This window comes from Perna viridis, chromosome 2 (assembly GCF_037379345.1).
Source record: "Perna viridis isolate PV_CMFRI_1.1 ecotype Kerala chromosome 2, ASM3737934v1, whole genome shotgun sequence".
NCBI classification, from domain to species: domain Eukaryota; kingdom Metazoa; phylum Mollusca; class Bivalvia; order Mytilida; family Mytilidae; genus Perna; species Perna viridis.
This window is the reverse complement of record NC_142446.1, coordinates 4,202,195-4,222,846: the sequence shown is the minus strand read 5'-3', so window position 1 is coordinate 4,222,846 and position 20,652 is coordinate 4,202,195. Positions and strand designations below refer to the sequence as shown.

At 32.7% G+C, this 20,652-nt stretch overlaps 1 protein-coding gene across 2 annotated transcripts in view; it reads right to left on the bottom strand.

Annotated features, from left to right (window-relative positions):
• LOC148623351 (pleckstrin homology domain-containing family D member 1-like) overlaps positions 1-20,652 on the bottom strand; it is a 45,024-nt gene that overhangs the window by 13,951 nt on the left and 10,421 nt on the right. For both annotated transcript variants that reach the window (XM_088565136.1, XM_088565137.1), the window contains exons 5-11: positions 20,402-20,493; positions 17,785-17,837; positions 15,463-15,557; positions 13,882-13,975; positions 13,571-13,743; positions 8,472-8,562; positions 233-274 (exon numbers count right to left, since the gene is read on the bottom strand). In XM_088565136.1, coding sequence (XP_088421262.1) covers positions 233-274; positions 8,472-8,562; positions 13,571-13,743; positions 13,882-13,975; positions 15,463-15,557; positions 17,785-17,837; positions 20,402-20,493 — 640 coding nt within the window. The remainder of the gene's footprint in view (positions 1-232; positions 275-8,471; positions 8,563-13,570; positions 13,744-13,881; positions 13,976-15,462; positions 15,558-17,784; positions 17,838-20,401; positions 20,494-20,652) is intronic.

Sequence of the window (20,652 nt, the reverse complement as noted above, 5' to 3'; positions counted from 1 at the left end):
GAGGTACATTTGGTGGCTTAAAAGTACAGGAAACAAAAAACAAGTGTGAGGGACCAACATCCTGATAAAATAGCCTGCATTTAAGCGAGAGTATAAACACAAACAAAAAATAATGACAGATACAAAAAAGAAAACAAAAGCTCACATAGGCCTTTGGTGCAGATAACTTGTTATACCTAATGTCAAGAGAAAGTCTTACTAAGAGTCACTTGGTTTGACATTTATACTTAACCTTTAGTTCAGCTTCAGTCATTTCCTTCTGGGTTCTTAAATCCTATAAAATAAATTATTTCATTTATAGTTGATAAGCATGACCATTAATGATTATGGTTATATTACAGATAAAGTTGTTAGAGCTGCACAACTTGATACAACCACACATAACAAAGACTGAACATTTGAGGCAAGTAAGGACATTATTACCAAAGCTTGACACTTTTTTTACATTAAATATTTGACACAGCTTCAAAATGAGAATCTCTGTGAACTCTATAGTACTCACTATGATTTCCCAATGTCATCTATAGTACTCACCATGATTTCCCAATATGTCCTCTATAGTACTCATCATGATTTCCCAACATGTCCTCTATAGTACCCACCATGATTTCCCCATATATCCTCTCTAGAACCACTGATTTCCTTACATGTCCTTTAACGAATCCATGCTTCCATATACTTACTCTATTGTACATGTAAATGGTTGGGGCCATTACCCCAAAAAATCAAAACCAACCTTCTTTTTGTGGTATCGAACATTTTTATGAAATTTCCTTAAATTCAAGTATTATTCAAGTTATTACACGTATATCTAGTGTCTACAGATGTCAATGATGACATGAACGCTGACAGTGCAAAACCATTATAAGATATTGGCAATTTTTTAATGTTAACTTAAAAACAAACAATTTAAACTTAATATTATGCAAATAGTCCTTTTTGTATTACAATTTCACATTAAGAGGCTCCCAGGAGCCTGAATCACTCGCCTGGTTGAATTTTGCCTTTCAAAAGCAATAAATTTAACAAGTTGTCCAACAATTTTGACTCAAGTCTTTGGTAGGACTTATCATAAGGATCATTTCAACAACTGAAAGTTTCTTTTGATCCATCACAGTTTTCAAGATATTGACTAAAAAATGTGAAAATATAAGCCATTTCTCACCTTTCAAGGGCAATAACTCTTACAAGGAGTTGTCTGACAACTTTTATCCCTGAAGACTATTGTAGTCCTAATAACAAGGATCATTTCAGCTATTGAAAGAATTTAGCTTAACCTAACGGTTTTGGATATATATAATACCAAAAACCACTGTCTGATCTCTATGTTCTATTTTAAATAACAGCAGCCATGTTTTTTGACTGATCATAAATCCCCACATGAATTCTATGCAGGATACACTAAGGAACAGTCATACCAAGTTTGGTTCCAATTGATCAAATAATGTCAGAATAAAAGATTTTTGAAAGAAATAACATCAAAAATAGCCCAAAAAAAACCCATCAAATCAATGTGCCGAGGCACTGAGTCAAGGAAGACCTCAAAGTAATAAAAAATATTCATGTAACCAAATTGTAAGCTAAATAAACCAATACAAACTTAGTCCTTTTAAAGAATGACCATTTGTTTTAATGCAGTGTATATTTATAGTCCTTTTATCAATATATATTTTTGGATCATTTTTTGTATTATTGCTTTTGGTATTCCTGGCTATACACATACGTTGATGTCCTCAAATTTCCTAATACTTAAATCAGCATTTCTTACAAAATATGAATTCCACTGAGAATGGACCCACACCTTGAAATTTCGGTTTGGAGATGCATGAAGTAGAAATGAATCTTGCAGACTGGAGGAAGTTGGAAAGTCAATGGTATGTGGTGAATACAGGGAATGTGATGTCTTAATCACACATGCACTTTGAGTATAAATCCATCTTTTTTTTCTTTCCAAAACAAAAAAGTTACTAGTGAACCCATACCCCACGAGTACCACTTTTTTTATGCTGAGTGTTTTATACCTGTCTGCCTTCAATATTGTATGTGCATTTCTTTCACTTTTTTTCTTCATGATTGTTTCACAAATATGTATAATATTACAATTCAAGTAACTCTTATGTTTTGCAAATATATAAGTGCTAATGTTCTTATAGATTTTTATTCAGAGATGTTGACATATACATTTACAGCTGCTTCATGCTACACATACATGTACCAGCACGAGAATCATGAACTTTGTTTCATGCTTAAATAGTGTCCCAGCACAGAAATGGTTTGTTTTACTTTTGCTTTCTTCTCACTTCATCTAGTGAAACTTCTAAGTGATAACCACTGAAAAGAAATCAAGGAAAAAGTACATAACAGTGTCTGATATATACAAAATGTTACAATGTAAATTCATGAAAATATACATGTATTTTAACCATATGATATGGAGAAACCTCCTTTTGTTAGGAAATATTGTTACATGTACATATCATTTCGTGCAAACCAGGCAAAAATAAAGGTTGGGTGGTTATAACAGTCCCAGGTCTTTAAACCACCTGGTCATTACTGATCAATACTGGTCGATTGAAAATTTGCAAACAATATTTCTGTTATTATTCATAGTTTTTCAAAGTTAATATAGTTATATATCTACTATATTTCTTAGGTTTCAGTTTTTATTCTTTCAACTGTATCAATTAAGAAAAAATGTAAGTAAGAGTAGAACAGGTTTGAAGTGTATGATTTTAGCTACCTGCTGATTTATAATGATGTTTGGATCCCCATTTCAAAATCTTTGGATCAATTCCTGAGTGTTGATTTATCTATGAGCAACCTTCATGAATGAAATCTTTGATACTGTGCAGCATATGCCAGTAACGATAGTTAGAGAACATGTACATGTATTTTTGTAGTTTTCAGTGGAAATTCTTCTTCACAGACATACAAATGTACAAACTGCAAATTTTGCTAAGAAATATGACTACAATGTTCTGCACTAGCAATAAAAACAGTATACCTATCACCAGTTTTGAAAATTTTAAATAACTGTGTACATACAAAGTATATAAATAAATAATGTATACCTTCAGCACTTACCTAGTACATTGTACATGTAAGAATGTCCATGAAAATCAGCTCTTAGAAAAGGTCTACTTTTGGTAGCCTTGATATCCAACACATTTTCAATGCACTTTCATGGCCACAGAATTTCTAACATAACTGTGTCTTTCTTGTGTCATGAAAATCTTGTTTCTCACTTTATGATATGCATTCTAAATAAATGTATCTGGTATATCTTGACAATGTACTAAAAAAGAACCATATTGATAATCAATTATGACTTACATGGATATAATACACATGTACATTGTATTACTATTTCTTTAAATTCCATACTGAATTGTGCTTGCCAAAATCTGTATCACATGCAGTATCAACAGGAGACTACTATATCAACTCAAGGGCGACTGGACCGCGGGGTGATATAGGTCGAGGGTTGATTCTGCATATCAAGCAGATTTTTGCATGTTATGTTCATTCTTTATTATATTTTATCTATATAAAATGTATTTCGATTGTGTTCTGTGCAAGGTGTGATATATAATATGCAATATATATGTCTAGGGGTGTGATATAGGGTATGCCATATAGGTCTATGGGTGTGATTTAGCGAATGTGATATAGGTCTATGGTTGTGATATACAGTATGCGATACAGGTCTAGGCGTGTGATATAAGGTATGCAACATATGTCTGTGGGTGTGATATATTATATATTAATAAATATGTAATTTCATATTGGCCCTGTTATAGGTTTGAGGTCTGTCATATTGGTCAAGGCGGTTGTATTGGTCCTGAGGCATCACCGAGGGCCAATACGGCTGTTGAGGTCAATATGATCGACTGAAACCTTTATCAGGGCCACTATGAAATTACAGAACAGTAGAACAGTTGTTTACGTGTATTAATGAACATGTACATGTAGGTTTATTTGCATTTATAAGTCTTAAATATCCTTTTTGTATAAAATGGAAGATTTTTTTTTGTGTTTCTGCAGCTATTAGTCCTGGTGATCAAAATTCATGAAATCCATTTCTAACTCAAAATGGCGGTGTCAAACGAGCGGAAGTTATGATGCCGTATTGGTACTGGCTTCATCCATATTGGCCCTGTATAGATGCCCGGTTCATATTCATTAGTCAGTTTCTGACATATTTTAACGTATTTTGGGTAGTTCGTTAATAAAGGGTACTTGTAATGCGTTTAGTGGTGTGCTATAAGGTATGCCATATAGGTCTATGGGTGTGATTTAGAGAATGCAATATAGGTCCTATACAGTATGCGATATAGGTCTAGGCGTGTGATATAAGGTATGCAACATATGTCTGTGGGTGTGATATTTAGGGTACTTGCAATGGGTTAAGGGGTGTGATATATGGTATGCGATATAGGTCTAGGGGTGTGATATAAAGAATGCATTTTAGGTCCAGGGGTGTGATATAGAATGCAATATAGGTCAAGGGGTGTGATATAGAATGCAATATAGGTCTAGGAGTGTGATATAGGGCATGTGAAATAGGTCTATGGGCGTGATATAGGGAATGCGATTAAGGTCTACGGTCGGTGTGGAAGTTTGGAATTCAAGAACACGTACTTCTACTTCTACAATCTCCTGACCAACTTCAACATGCTGAAGATAATGTCACTCTTCTCTGCGCATGCTATTTACAAATTCCAAACTAAATTACACTAATGAATTTAAACATTAACGATAGGAGTAAATTAAAAAAGAATAAGAAAAATAAACAATATGAGTGAGTTTAAAACTATATACATTGGTGGATGTTTAATGACTGTAGGTGTAAGTTGAGATGGCTGTTTTGAATGACTCAACTGAGTCACTCATAACAATGTACATGTACAAGTGTATGTGTAATGTCATGGCTCATATGTCCACTCACGTCCCAAGGACATTACTTTATTTAACTGGATTCCCCTCCTTTTTTATAGTTAAAGAACTACTTTCATCCTTACCGTTGAAACAGACATTGTTTATGTCTCTGCTGTGAAATCACATTAATTCAACAATTCTGTTTATTTTCTATTTTAAATAATTATTTGTTTGCTACATGTATGTACATGTGTGTTTACCATTTTATATTATTTATGTACATGTACATGTAGTAATTAACATATATGTACACACTGCTTGCATTTTATGTACAGAAGTTAAATTCCTGGGATCAAATTAATCATACATGAAATTTTCCAATAAAAAGGAGGGGTGCCAACCCTTATGCACCCTCCCCTGGATCCGCCACTGTAATCTATACTTACTACATAAAAAGGTTACATTGCAGCTCTGAAAATCCGTCATTAGAAGCTCCCAACATCTTCATTAAAAGAGTCAGATTGAGAGAAATAAATTGGCAAATCTCGACTGAGCTTTCTTCCCTGCGAATGTTCGAGTCAATTGGACAAAATAGTCCAGCTTCTGCGTCAAAATTTAAATAGTTAATATCATATAATCATTTAAATCTTGCAGTTGTACACATATTAAATAGCCTTAATATTGTTACACGCCCATGTCGGACATAAAGTAAACATCACATATTTGACATGGAGTATGATCGGCGGCGGAGCAATATCTTAATGTAAACTTTGCAAGGAGAAAAACCCGCATTTTATTTTGGTAGTTATATGTTGAAATGTCTACCTTGGTTCCATAATTTGGTTGCCGACGATCTCTAAGTCAAGTTCAGTTTATAAATAGACTTCCTTGACAAAAAGGGCAAGAACTCCAACATAGCTAAACCGATTAAATCGAATATCTGACCAGAGATAGATCTCATCATGCTGTACACTGTTACCCTATGTCAGAATTTAGCTTAATCTAACAGTTTGGGAGAAATATGCAAAAAACTACTGACCCATATGTTCTATTTTTAGTAACGGTGGCCATGTTTTTCGACAGATCAAAAATCCCCACATCAGTTCTATACAGTATACCCCAAGGAACATTCATACCAAGTTTGGTTTCAATTGTTCAAGTAGTGTCAGAGAAGATTTTTGAAAGAAATAACATTAAAAGTAGCAAAAAAACATTGAAAAAGGGCAATAACTCCAACATGGCTTAGGTCTCACTTACCACTTCTGGGTCAATTGGCCACCCTCCCTATGTAGTACCAAAAACAAAGTAATTGTAAGTCTATTTATTATGAGTGTTTTATTTCATTCTATTAATAGATTTTGCTATCAAATTAAAGCTTAGAGAGTCTATTTTTAGAATATATGCATTATTTTTAACTAGTGCGTATGAATACTGCTGACATGACTCTGTAAGTTGCCCCATGCTGCCATTTTTTTGTGAATGAAAACATGTGGTTTTCTGAGTATTTTGTCTTCAAGGTAATTTGGTGAAAAATTTAGACTATGACCGTACCATTTATATACCAGTAAGAATATCCTCTTTTTTAAAGCTTCATATTGGTATGCCACATTAAGGTCCCATTTGTCCTGGGAATTCACAGTGAAACTTCAAAATGTCAACTTTAACATGTAAAGTAATGGGAATGTCAGAAGTGGTTAGTGAGACCTTAACAGATTTTTAAAAATGAAAATTTGACCACAGATAAATCTCATCATGCTGAACACTTTTACCCCAAGTCAGAATTTAGCTAAACCTAATGGTTTTGGAGATATATGCGAAGAACTTCTGTCAGACCCCTATGTTCTATTTTCAGTAACAGCGGCCATGTTTTACGACAGATCAAAAATCCCCACGACTACGGATGACCACGACGATGGACCCCAAGTGATGGCAATAGCTCACTTAGCCTTTGGGCAGGTGAACTAAAAAATTAGAGGAAATTAACATTGTTTAAGTATTGCACATTGACATTATTGAACATTTAAAAAATTGGGATGAGAATTTGTGTTTGTAAATGATGTGGAGGTACATACAGTAGATTAGAATCCCATTTTATTTATTATTTTTTTCCAACGGATCGACCTGATTCCTTCCATATAAAAATCTGTAAACCAATATATTAAAAAAAATGTGGCCTAAAGATATATATCCTGTAGAACTATCTTTGAATAAAGCAAACATTGTTAATAAAGAATGTTTCTTGATCTTAGTATTCATATCAATATTGGTAAACTTTATACTAAAATTTAAGATAAAAGGGAGGATTTTTTATTCCCTATTGTTACCTTTCCGTTTTTAGATGAAGACGTCCCATTGGTGTTTACATATCACAATTGGTTCAGTTCGCCCGTATTTGTAACAATGTTTTGAAATTTTAATGAAAGGAATTTTTATATAACAGAGAAATTACTACATCAAAGTTTTCAATATCACAAGCCTTTAAAAACAATTGCAACTGTTTCAATTGATAATAGGAACTCACTCTCAAATACAGATTTACTTGCAAAAGGATTAATATGTGACCTTTTTCTCACCTTTTCTTTGATGGTAATATTCTACACAAAGCACAGAACGCTTGATACTCATCCAAAAAGTTAACTAAACTGTTGAATAAGCTCATTCGTAACGGATATAGTTATGATATTGTTGTCAAATTGTTAAGAACAGCATTTTTTGTTATTAACTTTGATTCACTCATAGAGTCTTCACATAGAAATCAAAACACTTTAAAGCAGTCTTTGGCATGAAATCGGTTGTGTGTTTGTTGTATGACTTATGATGTACCATGATTCTAAACCCTGCATGGGAAGGATGGGGATTGATTTTACATATGATGGGGCCATAACTTTTTGTAAGTTTAAACTAGTTTGGTGCTGGCATGTCCATTAGCTGCTAGTAGTCCTTAGTTTGTACATTTGTGTAATTTATATTCAGTTTCTTAATTTCTGTTGTAACAAGGGACTCCGACCTTTTTGAACTGATTTTTAGGCTTGTTTAATTGTGTGATGTTTTTTCCACTGTGGCCAGATTTTAAAGAGGGAGGATTGTGATCATGCCAAAGTATTTTAACCACGCCACGTTTTTTGCGCCTATCCCAAGTCAGGAATTTCTGGCCTCCGTATGTTTGTTTCATTTTCACCTTTAGTTTATTTTTCATGTTACTTGAGTGTATAGGGACAACTCTTTTGCTGTACCTGTATATAATGATGTTTTTGGGCCAGTGGCAGCCTGCCCTGTGGTATGAGGATTTCCTCATCATTCATTGAAGACCAATGCGTGGCCTTGGGCTGACATTTTCATCCCAGTGGGGTTTTTGACATATACACCATACCTATCTGTATTTAATTGTGCAAAAAAAAAAAATGATAGATGGGTTCTCACTGGGATAGACAAACAGGTATCTGTTTATTCAAACCAAGAGCATCACTAAATACTGTGCCATTACGTGTAAAATTTACAAAAATATGTTAATAACCAGCCCAACAGAAAATTGTGTGCCATTTCAATATACCTAGTGTCAAAACAGTTAAGTACAGAAAATGAACTCTACTTACCCTAATTGTTTCTTTCAGTTCATTTGCTTGATCACAAATGACCCTCTTTTCTGCCTCTAATTGCTGAATAAATGCCTCATTGGTGTGTAATCTGTTATAAAAAAATTATTTACCCTTGGAATTAAATTAAATGTATTCATGATATACATTAATACATCAATGCATCAATGCTTACATCTACTTCCATCAAGACTGTGTGTAACCTAGAACTGAATTTTTCCACTACTGTGGAATAGTCACTTAAAAAGACATTCAACTTCATATGCAATGTATATCTTGTAAAAAAATGGGAGAGTTTTTTCCATTACAAGTAAAGTTTGTGGTTCATATCTGTGATATGTAAACCTACTTTTTCCCTTCTATGAACTTTAGTATGGTATGCTTGCATCATGTTTTCATTTCATCAAATGGATGTGAGAATAGCAGTTGCATTCTTACAGTTATCTTTTATATTTATTTAATAAATGTAAATATTTTTTCATAGATTAAGTCAGAATTTTCTAAATCAAGGCAAATTAGATCAGGTTAAGCAGTGACCTGCCAGTGGTGCAGAAGATTTCAGCAATCCTTATAGTAGATAATATATCTCTGCAGGCAATATATATATTGATTATCTTCTATCATGGATGTCTATTCTTCCTATAAAAATTTATAAAAATCCAATAAGCAGTTTATGAGGAATTGCACTTAGAAAAAAGCATTTTAAGTTATCAAATTGCTTCGTATTTACCGGACAATAAATTGTTCTTCATACAAAATATGCTCAAAATATACTGGTTCCAGGGTCCAAAGACAATTAGCTAAATACTAAGGATGAAAGAAAACTTACATAGTCGTATTTCCAAAAGACAACTTACTAAGTTGTAATGCTCAAAGTACTAGGGTAAAAAACAAGATGCTCCCAGGAGCCTGAATTGTTCACATGGTTAAATTTTGCCTTTCAGGGGCAATAAATTTAACAGAAGTGTACAACAATTTTGACTTTGGTAGGATTTATCATAAAGATCATTTCAGCAGTTGAAAGTTTCTTTCTATCTATTAGTTTTTAAGATATTGGCTGAAAACTATATAAATAAAAAAATTAACCTCATTTTTCACCTTTCAAGGGCAATAACTCTTACAAAGAGTCATCTGACAACTTTCATCCCTGCAGAATTTTGTAGGCCTTATAATAAGGATCATTTCAGCAACTGGAAAAATTTGGCTAACAACATGGTTTTGGTGCTATAATATGTGAAAAAACTACTGTCTGACCTCTATGTACTACTTTTAGTAACGGTATCCATGTTTTTCCATGGAACAAAATCCCCAGGTCAGTTTGATGCAGGATATCTCAATGAACATTCATACCAAGTTTGGTTTCAATTGGTCAAGTAGTGTCAGAGAAGAAGATTTTTGAAAGAAATAACATTAAAAAAAAAAAACAAGACTCCCAGGAAATTGAATAGCTCACCTGGTAAAATTTTTGCCTTTCAAGGGCAATAACTTTAACAAGGAATTGTCCGACAATTTTGACTCCAAAAAGACTTTGGTGGGACTCATCATAAGAATCATTTCATCAATTGAAAGTTTCATTCTATCTATTCTAGTTTTTAAGATATTGGCTAAAAATGGCTAAAAACATAATTTTTTGCCTTTCAAGGGCAATAATTCGAACAAGTAGTCGTCCAAAAACTTTGATCCTCACAAATTTTTGTTGGCCTTATCATTAAGATAATATCAGCAACAGAAATTATCATTCAATCTATCATAGTTCAAGATATTGGCTGAAAATTGTAAACAAAACCCATCATTTTTTCACCTTTCAAGGGCAATAACTCTTACAGGGAGCCATCAGACAATTCTGATCCCTTGGAGACTTTTGTGGGACTTATAATAATGATCATTTCTGCAATTGAAAAAAATTGGCAAAACCTACCAGTTTTGGAGATATATGACTGACCTCTTTGTTCTATTTTTAATAGCAGCCATATTTTTCCTCAGATCAAAAATCCCTACTACAGTTCTATGAAAATTGCACTAAGGAACAATCATACCAAATTTGGTTCCAATTGGTCAAGTAATGTCAGAGGAGATTTTTGAAAAAAAAATAACATTAAAAATAAAAAAATAAAAAAATCATTGAAAAAGGGCCATAACTCCAACATTACTTCACGGATTAAAACAAAATTTTTAATGCAGATAGATCTCATTATGCTGAACATGTTAATCCCACATAAGAACTTGGCTGAACCTAACAGTTTTGAATATATATGAAAGCTATCTGACCCTTATGTTTTATTTTTTGTAACGGTAGCCATGTTTTGGCCAAATCAAAAATCCCTACCCCAGTCCTATGCAAGATACCCCAAGAAATATTCATACCAAGTTTAGTTCAATTGGTCAAATAGTGTCAGAGGAGAAGATTTTGGAAAGAAACAACATTAAAAATAGCAAAAAAATGTCGAAAAAGGGCAATAACTCTACCAAGGGTTCACAGATTAAAACAAAAATTTCTCTGCAGATACATCTTTACCAGTGTCAGAATTTAGCTAAACCTAACGGTTTTGGAGATATATGTGAAAAACTACTGTGTTCTATTTAAAAAAAAAGGTGACCATGTTTTTTGACAGATCAAAAACACCCACATCAGTTCTATGCAAGATACCCCAAGGAACATTCATACCAAGTTTGGTTCCAATTGGTCAAGTAGTGTCAGTGGAGAAGAGTTTTGAAAAATTGTTAACAATGACGACTGACGATGACAGGCAACAGACGCCAAGTGATGGCAATAGCTCACTTGGCCTTTGGTCAGGTGAGCTAAAAAGTAGTTCAAGGGCAACTTATGAGTACTTAGTTCAAGGACAAAAAACAACTTTCTAAGTTCTAAAGCCCAAAGAAAACTTATATTTTATTTGTTTTTCATAGTCAGGATTTTACAAAATCCTCTACACCACCACCACCTGACTAGGGTGTTTTGGGGTATTTAAACAAAAAGAAAGCATGACTGACTTTTAGTGTAAATCTAATACAAATAAATTACACATTGTAAAAGGAAGAAGAAAAAGGATTTTAGTTCTATAATGTTTGGAAGTTTCTCTCTCAACCTACATGGGTAGATATAATTTTTTATAACAATAATAATATAATTAAGAAATGGAGTCTCATCAGTGTATCCTAAAATAATACATGTACTTGATTTTTTCAATTGAAAATCTTGATAAACATTCTTTATATAATGTGACACAATATCCCAAAAACACTTAATAATTCTACATTCATAAAAGAGATGTTGAATAGTCTCTTCTTCAGATCCACAGAAAGTACAGTATTTTGTATCTTTTAGATGTACTAAGTACAAAAAATTATTTGTGGAAAGAATTCTATGAAGTGTCTTGTATTGAAAAGATTTCATATAAGTATGATTGCATACCTTTTTCAAAAGATAGAAATATTTTGAAAAATCATTAATTTCTATCTCAAGCACTTCTTCGAACTTTACAAGTTTAGCATTTGGTGAAAAAAAATATGCCATCTCTTAAGTTTTTATAAACAAACTTTGCCTTTTTTACTAATATTAATGAATTGAGGAAAGAATCTTCTGCACTAAAGTTTTGAAAAGTAATATTATTTACATTATTTCTAATGTAATCTTTTACAAACTTTGGTATGCTAGATATCAGGCTGTATTATCTCAAAAAATTATTACTTATAATCACTTCCTTGATTCTATCAAAAGACATAAAGCTCTTTGTTTGTGGATCTATAATATTGTACAAATATTGAACACCAAAATGTTTCCAACCTTTATAATAATTCATTTCTTCACAAGGTACATAACTCAGGATATCGATAGATAGCATACTTTTCACACAATTCTTCACCATTGGTTTTGCAAAGGATAAACTAAATAAAACATCTCTACAAAAAGGATTAGCAGCCTTTACACTTATATCATTGATTTTTTTCTTTTTGAAGTTGAAAGACACATTCACCTCCATAATTGTAAAAATTCTTTAACAAAAGTTTTTGCCAATGGCCACCAGGATTCCTAAAGAATCTCTGTACCCAACTCACCTTAAGATAAGACACAAAAGACTGAATATGAATCATATTTAGCCCCCCTTGTTCAAAGTCACCTATCAGAGTATTCCTCCTAATTTTGTCTGATTTGCCATTCCAAATGAATGTAAATAACATAGAATTAAGTTCATTTAGCATTTGGTCTGGTAGGTTTGGTAATGATGTAAAGAGGTGAATGAGCTTTGAAATTGCTAATGTTTTAACTACAGTAACCTTTCCCATAAGTGTCAGTTTTCTATGTTCCCAACTTTTTAACACTCTTGATACCTCCTTAATTTTTCTTGCAAAATTGATATCAACCATAGCACCTAAGTCTAAGGAAAAATCCAGACCTAGAACACGGAAATTAGAATGTGACCATTTTAAATCTAAATTTGGACATAGAACATGATCAGAAAATTTCTTACTCCCAACCCAAACTGCTCTGGTTTTTGATTTATTAACCTTTAGACCAGATACTAAGTGGAAGGAATCAAAACATTATATGGTCTCCCTTAGAGATGACTCTGTACCGTCTAACATTAAAAAGGTATCTGCATACTGACTAATAAGAGGTTCTGAATCATTAACAATGACACCACGCACATCATTATTGTTTTTTAGTTTGATAGTCAATAATTCAACACCAATAATAAAGAGATAGGGAGATAATGGATCTCCTTGCCTGCAACCTCTATTTAAATAAAAAAAAGTTTGACTTGTGACCATTATTGATCACACAGCTTTTGGCTCCAGTGTATAGGACCTTAAACCATTTACAAAAAGAAATACCAGATACCAAAATTAAAACTCTTCAAAGCTTTGGTTAAAAAATCCCATTCAATAGAGTCAAAAACTTTTTCAAAGACTACTAAAAGTAGCAATCCAGATTTGTTATTTTCTTCCAAATAATGCATAAGATCATATAATAAGTGAGTATTTTCAGCAATAAATCTATCCTTCCCCAAAGAAAACTTGTTTTATGGTCCTAACTTACTTACTTTTAAAAAGGACTCCAAAAATAATTTATCTGATATTACTGACCAAAAAAAACTTACTTTTCCTCTGCATCAGATTTATCACTTAATAACATCTGTGTGTCTTCTTCAATTTGTTTCAAAGCTTGTTTTAATTCCTCTTTAGTATGAGATAGGTCCTCATACTCTCTGCTGATCATGTTCTCTTTCTCCTGTAGTTCTCTCAACACTCTGTCTTTTTCTTTTGATAATCTCTGAAACAGTTTCCAACAAACCATTCCTTCATTTAAAATATTATGAATTAAACCAAAAAATGCCCCATCTTTCATTTCATAGAAAATAAAGACAAACTTCAGAAAACATCTTTTATGAACTTGACATAATGTAATTACCTCTAGCTCTGTATCCTTCTCATGTAAAGTATTCGACAACTCTACACTATCTGTTTCTAAGGTCCTCATATTTTCTATAGTATTTTCTAATTCACTGAAAAATAGAAAATATACTATATTCATTGTGAAGTTATCACAAGGACATTTTTGGTTTCTGATATATAAACAAACCTGTATTGGGTGTATTTCTGATATGTAAACAAACCTGCATTGGGAGTGTTTCTGATATGTAAACAAACCTGTATTGGGAGTGTTTCTGATATGTAAACAAACCTGTACTGGGAGTGTTTCTGAATTTGTAATGTCTACCCAATTATTCACTGTGATATTTTAGTCTGATTTGGTTGAAGACTCAGACAAGTTACTTTCAGATTTGCTTGACAACAATGATTTAACATCAAATGTTTGAGTCAGTAATAGTGTTCACCAAGGATCCGGAAATGGTCAAAAACACTGTTCACTGTATCAACTGCAAAAGGGGTACCGGTAGGAAGTAATATTATTGTACAAAGAATGACATTGAAATAGTTTTCTCTGGATGTAAGCTTTCTGTGCCTAACTCAATCTGCTTCCAGCTGATTTAATTTCTCAACTAGAAATAATTTGAGCAGAACAAAAACCAATCTTGATCTGAAACTCATGTAGGTAAAGCCAAAAACCAAAATATCTGCAGGTACTTGACCACAATTAATTCTGTAGCTCATTTCAACAGACCTTTTTTGACATATAAAAAATATTCAACCACTTCAAACTTCACCGATATAGAAACATGTATAAAACTTGATTTCCAAGAGAATTTCAGAATCATAAGAGATGTTAGCACTGGGTTTTTTTTTTATTCTTGTGAAAATTGTAGCATGAACAAAATTAAAAATTAAATTAAAAAGATTACATGTTGTAAAATAGTCTATAATCATACATTTGCATTTCCCATATTATTTAGAACTGTTTTTCCTAATATGTATGAACTGAATATCAATCAATACTACTGATTTCTGAAGTACAAACTGTAATTGATTTTAAAGTTTCTGAAGAAAGTAACCAAATTTTGCACAAAATGAAAGAGTTACCTCCCTTTTTCAATGAGTTATAATGCTTTCTATGTAATTTATTTCTCTTTAACCATTTCCGTCAATCAAATACCAACATTCGACTTTGGGATATGAAATGGATGAATTTCTTAAAAACAAAATTTATCATGTGCCTCCCATTGCCTGGTTTTGACGGGGACACCCCTCTTAACTACTGCAAAATGAGAATTTTTTTTGCAGTAAGACCTGTAGGGCTAAATTTTGTTTAACAGTCACTAATATTTTCTTTTTAGAACATAATAATCCTATCTGGGGAATAATCACAAATTCAAAACTGTGTCAAAGTAGATTGGTCAATTTTGTTGGGAAAAAAACGTCACAAAAAATACCCAGTTTACAGTATACTTTAAGTTAAGACCTAAAGTTTTGACTTAGTTGAATGAAACCTTGAGATATCCCCTGTCAGGAGTCATTGTACACTAACAGAGATGGCTGACATGGATTTCTAAAGGTAATTGTTATTGTATGCCAAGAGATGGCATTAGCTTACTCCTTTATTTGTTCATAATCTCTTATCAATTCATCTTGATACTGCTCCAATTTGGCTTTTTCCTTTGCAAGTTCATTATTTAACTGTTCTAATTCCTACAAAATAATAAATACTAATATAGTAATTTTTATATGCAAGAATCAATACAGACAAGCTTGTTTTCATAGGAAAGTCATACTTTGTTGGATATATTGGACCAGCCCATTCAGGTGACAACCCCCAAAATCAATCCAAACCTTCCTGGTATGGCACCTAAAGTGACCTAGTGGTACAGTTTCATAAAGATCCATTTGCATAGTCAAGTTATTGTCCAAACAACATGAAAGTGCTTGTTTCTGGCCCATAATCCAAAACAGTTCATGTGACAACCCCAAAAATCAAACCAACGATCCTTTTGTGTTATGGCACCTTATAGTATAATTTCATTAAGTCCATATAGTCAAATTATTGTTTGGAAACCAAATGGTCTACAGGGGATGACGACAGCAAGATACCATTACATGACGGCCATTTTATTGCAGTTATATAAAAATCAATTCTATACCTTCAAGCTTACAGAAAACTTGAGGCTCCCAACCTTGAATCACTCACTTGGTCCCATTTTTGCCTAAAAACTGCAAAGAATATCACTTCTTGCCTTTCAAGGGCAAGAACTCTAACAAGGAGTTGTCCTACAACTTTGACCCTACAAAGACTTCTGTAGGCATTATCATAAGGATCATTTCACTAATTAAAAGTTTTCAAAATATTGACCAAAAACAGCAAAAAAACATCATTTTTCTTCTTTAAAAATTACTCTAACAAGGAGTTATCTGACAATTTGGTCCAATGGAGACTTTCGTAGAGCTCTTCAAACTGAAGAAGGCAAGTAACATTTATTTTCCAATATCTCTTATAGTTTTGAGAAATATGTAGAAATTGGTAACTTGACCCCTCTGGTCTATAAATAGCAACATAGGCCATGTTTTATGCTTGAACTATATAATCTACACAGTTTTGAAAGTAGGTACCCTAAGGATGCTGGTGGCCAAAATGCTTTGCAGGGTGCAGCTTGATATGGCCACAGGAAAAAAGTCTGAACAGTTGGAGCAAGTATGGACACACCATTCAAGCTCAATACAGCTCCAAATTTGGTTTGCAAAGTTAATTAATCCAAAATAATTCTGGATTAATTTATTCAAACTGTCCCCAGGTGTTTCATTTATCAAAGTTTGTTGGTTTGTTGTTAAAGAGTAAAGATGCTAAAAATAACAATCATTTATACTTGTATGTTTAAAACTAAAATCAGATTTATATAATAAATATGTGACCTCACTAGTGATACCCTCGCTTTCAATCATAATATCAGGAACATAATCAAACCATTTGTTAAGAAGGAAGTTGTTGTCAAAATTATTCTGAAAATGGATTTCACTGTATGGCATATCTACAGAAACAAGAGGCTCCCAGAAACCTGAATCACTCACCTGGTTAAAGTTTGTCTTTCAAGGGCAATAAATTTAACAAGTAATTGTGACTCAAGAAGAATTTGGTAGGACTATCATAAGGATCATTTCAGCGATAGAAAGTTTCTTTCTGTCTATTATAGTTTTCAAGATATTGGCTGAAAACTGTGAAAAAAAAAAAAAACAAAAACGTCATTTTTCATCTTTCAAGGGCAATAACTCTTACAAGGAGTCACCTGACAACTATGACCCCTGAAGACTTTTAAAGGCCTTATAATAAGGGTTATTTCAGCTTAGAAATAATTTTGCTAAATCTAACGATTTTGGAGATATATGAGAAAAACTACAGTCTGACCCCTATGTTCTATTTTTAGTAATGGCCGCCATGATTTTCGACAGATCAAAAATCCCCACGACAGTTCTATGCAAGATACCCCAAGAAACATTCATACCAAGTTTGGTTCCAATTGGTCAAGTAGTGTCAGAGGAGAAGAGTTTTGGAAAATTGTTAAGGATGATGAGTAAGAATGTATTAAAATTAAAGCCGCTGTGATGAGTTGCTGGGAAAAATGCAAGGAAAATTTCAATGAAAATTTCAACTTCCAAAAATATAGTCAAAAAATAAACATAGTCCTCTGAAAACAGGAAGTTGTCAAATTTTTCCGAAAATGTATCCAACCACATGGCATACCTACAGTAAGAACGTGTTAAAATTTCAAACCACTGGGATGAGTAGTTACTGAGAAATCTGTGACAGAAAAAAGTGTTACAGAAACATGGAAACAGGACATACAGAAACATGAACAAGGGAATAAACAGTATACCCCCCTATGCTTCAAAGTAGGGGTATAATTATGTAAAAATAACCACTGCCTACCTCTGTTCTCTGCTTTTCATCAGAAAGGGCGGTCATTTCAGACTGAAGTTTATCTAAAGGTAAAAAAAAGCTTGATAGACTATATATAAATATATTAATAAGTAAGTAATATGATTTAAATCAAAACAGTTACAAACACAACTTCTATACCTAAATACTTAACAAAAAACATACTTAAAAGTAACTAGCAAACTCACTGGTTTGGTCGCCTGAATATAGCTGAAATATTGCTGCTCAGGCATTAAACCCCAACAATCAATCAATCAATCAATCAATCAATCACTGGTTTGGACTAACATACTAGCCAACTCAAAGGTTTAGACTAACATACTAGCCAACTCAAAGGTTTGGAGTAACATACCAGCCAACTTACAGGTTTGGAATAACATACTAGCCAACTTACAGGTTCGGAGTAACATACTAGCCAACTTACAGGTTTGGAGTAACATACTAGCCAACTTACAGGTTTGGAGTAACATACTAGCCAACTCAAAGGTTTGGAGTAACATACCAGCCAACTTACAGGTTTGGAATAACATACTAGCCAACTTACAGGTTCGGAGTAACATACTAGCCAACTTACAGGTTTGGAGTAACATACTAGCCAACTTACAGGTTTGGAGTAACATACTAGCCAACTTCCAGGTTTGGAGTAACATACTAGCCAACTTCCAGGTTTGGAGTAACATACTAGCCAACTTACAGGTTTGGAGTAACAAAAAGCTTTGTTTTTACCCCAATTCTTTACATAAATACAAATATCAAAGGACTAGAAATGTTTCACTACAGCACACAGCCAAATTTAACTCAACAATAAAAAAAAGTAATGTCTCTGATTTCTGTGCACAAATAGCAAATTCACCGCTAGATTGCTGTGCACAAAATGATCAAAAAAGAGTTAAAAAAATACTTTTCAATTACATTTCAAATACATTGCAATTTAATGATAAATTGATTTTTCTGATACTGTTTTCTGGAGGTAGTTATAAAATTAAAATAACTATATTTTGAACAATATTACAATAAACCAGTGTTGATTAGTTATACATTTTCAATTACGTTTTTGAGTATATTGACAAACATCAAAATAAACTGATTACACCTTTGATTATTTGTTACACATTAAACAGTTTGTTCCTGTCTTTGTTTAATCTCTTAATTCACCATGGACAGTCATTGACTGGTCTCTCCCAGTGCTGAAGTCATATTTAGACACCCAAATAACAACATTATTTGAAATTAGAAAAGGTGTGAAAGTAATTTAAGAAAGTGTCAAACAAAAAATGATAAAAAGTGAAATGATTTCTTTTCTGTTTTTAAAGTGGTCAGTTTTAAGGAAAAATTCATTTGCAATTTGATTTTGTGAATCATGTCTGCTAGACTGTTTAGGATTTTTTTTTTTGGTTTTATTTGTCATTATTGTGCACTTTCAAAACATCAAGTATTTGAAAAGTACTTAATTACATTTTCAAAAGTATTTGAAAAAAATCAAATACATTTTAAAAATCAAAGTAATTGCAATGTAATGTATTTGACAAAAATTCCAAAGTAATTGAAAGTACATGTATTTAATTACTTTTAAAAGTATCTGAGCCAATCCCTGATACTTCATTCCATGTTGAATTTGAGTTATCTCCCTTAGCAACACAAAGACATTTCTATTAAGTTTCAATGACTTGTTTCCTTTACTTTACAATTTCTATATGGTAAAAGCCACAATCTCCAAAGTCATTCAGAACCGTTCACCAACAGAACCTTCCATAGCCTGATCCAATTAATGTAAAACTTCTCAGTTATTGTCTTTTCAATTTAACATTTTAATGTTATGGTGAAAAACTATTCATAGACAGATTCAGGTGATATATGGTATGAATATTAAAAATCCAATAATTTTAACTTGAGTTCAAAGGCCAAAGTCATTTAGAGGTCATGAATGCAGCCAACACAACAAAAAAAGTACAGCCTGGACACAAATCTGCACAGATAGGCAGATTGATTTCTATACATTCCAATGAACTTTGCATCGTCTCATGTTAATACACCCATGTCCTAAATATGGTATGAATAATAAAAATCTGATAATAAAGATCAAGGTCATTTAAAGGTCATGAATGTCACATTGTCTTATAGTGATTCTCAAACACACCAAAAATGGAAAGCCAAAAAAGTTGTGTCCCAGAAACGAATCAATGTTACAAAACGTTACCTATAATTTTGATCTCAAAGTTAAAGGTCCAGGTCAAATAAAGATCACTGTACATGTCATCATGCAAAAGTGATATACAAAAATATCTAAACATTTCCTCTTATAAAAGCTGAGAAATCTATTATGAAAATTTCCACACCACATGGAAGTTATGCCCTGTGACTTTTATGCTGAACCTACAGACCAAGTGGAAGTCTTGTCCTGTGACTTATCATGCTAAAGCAGCAGACATTTTGAAGTGAACTCAAGTTTTATTGATGATACAGACATACAATCATAATTATTTCGATTACATAAAAACTGAGTGCCTATTGCAACAAAAATCTTTGAACTATTTTTGTGTGGAAATCTTGTTTCGTTGTGGAATGAAAAAAAGGAAACATGAAAGAGATTACCCCAAAAAAGTCTCACCAAAGTATTCCTGCTTCTGTTTTGCCATTTGAAGTCCTTGATCCTCTAACTGTTTTATCATGTCACCCATCAACTGAGAATTTTTCCATGTTCTGCAAAAAATCAAATTATGCTGGGTACTTTCAACTCTAAACACAATGTTATATTTCTGCATAAGCAAAACATATTGTAGATAGCTACTCATAAATACCATCAGTACAATCTTTTATTGATTTACACATTTCCTCTAGAGTTATACTTTCACTTCTGAG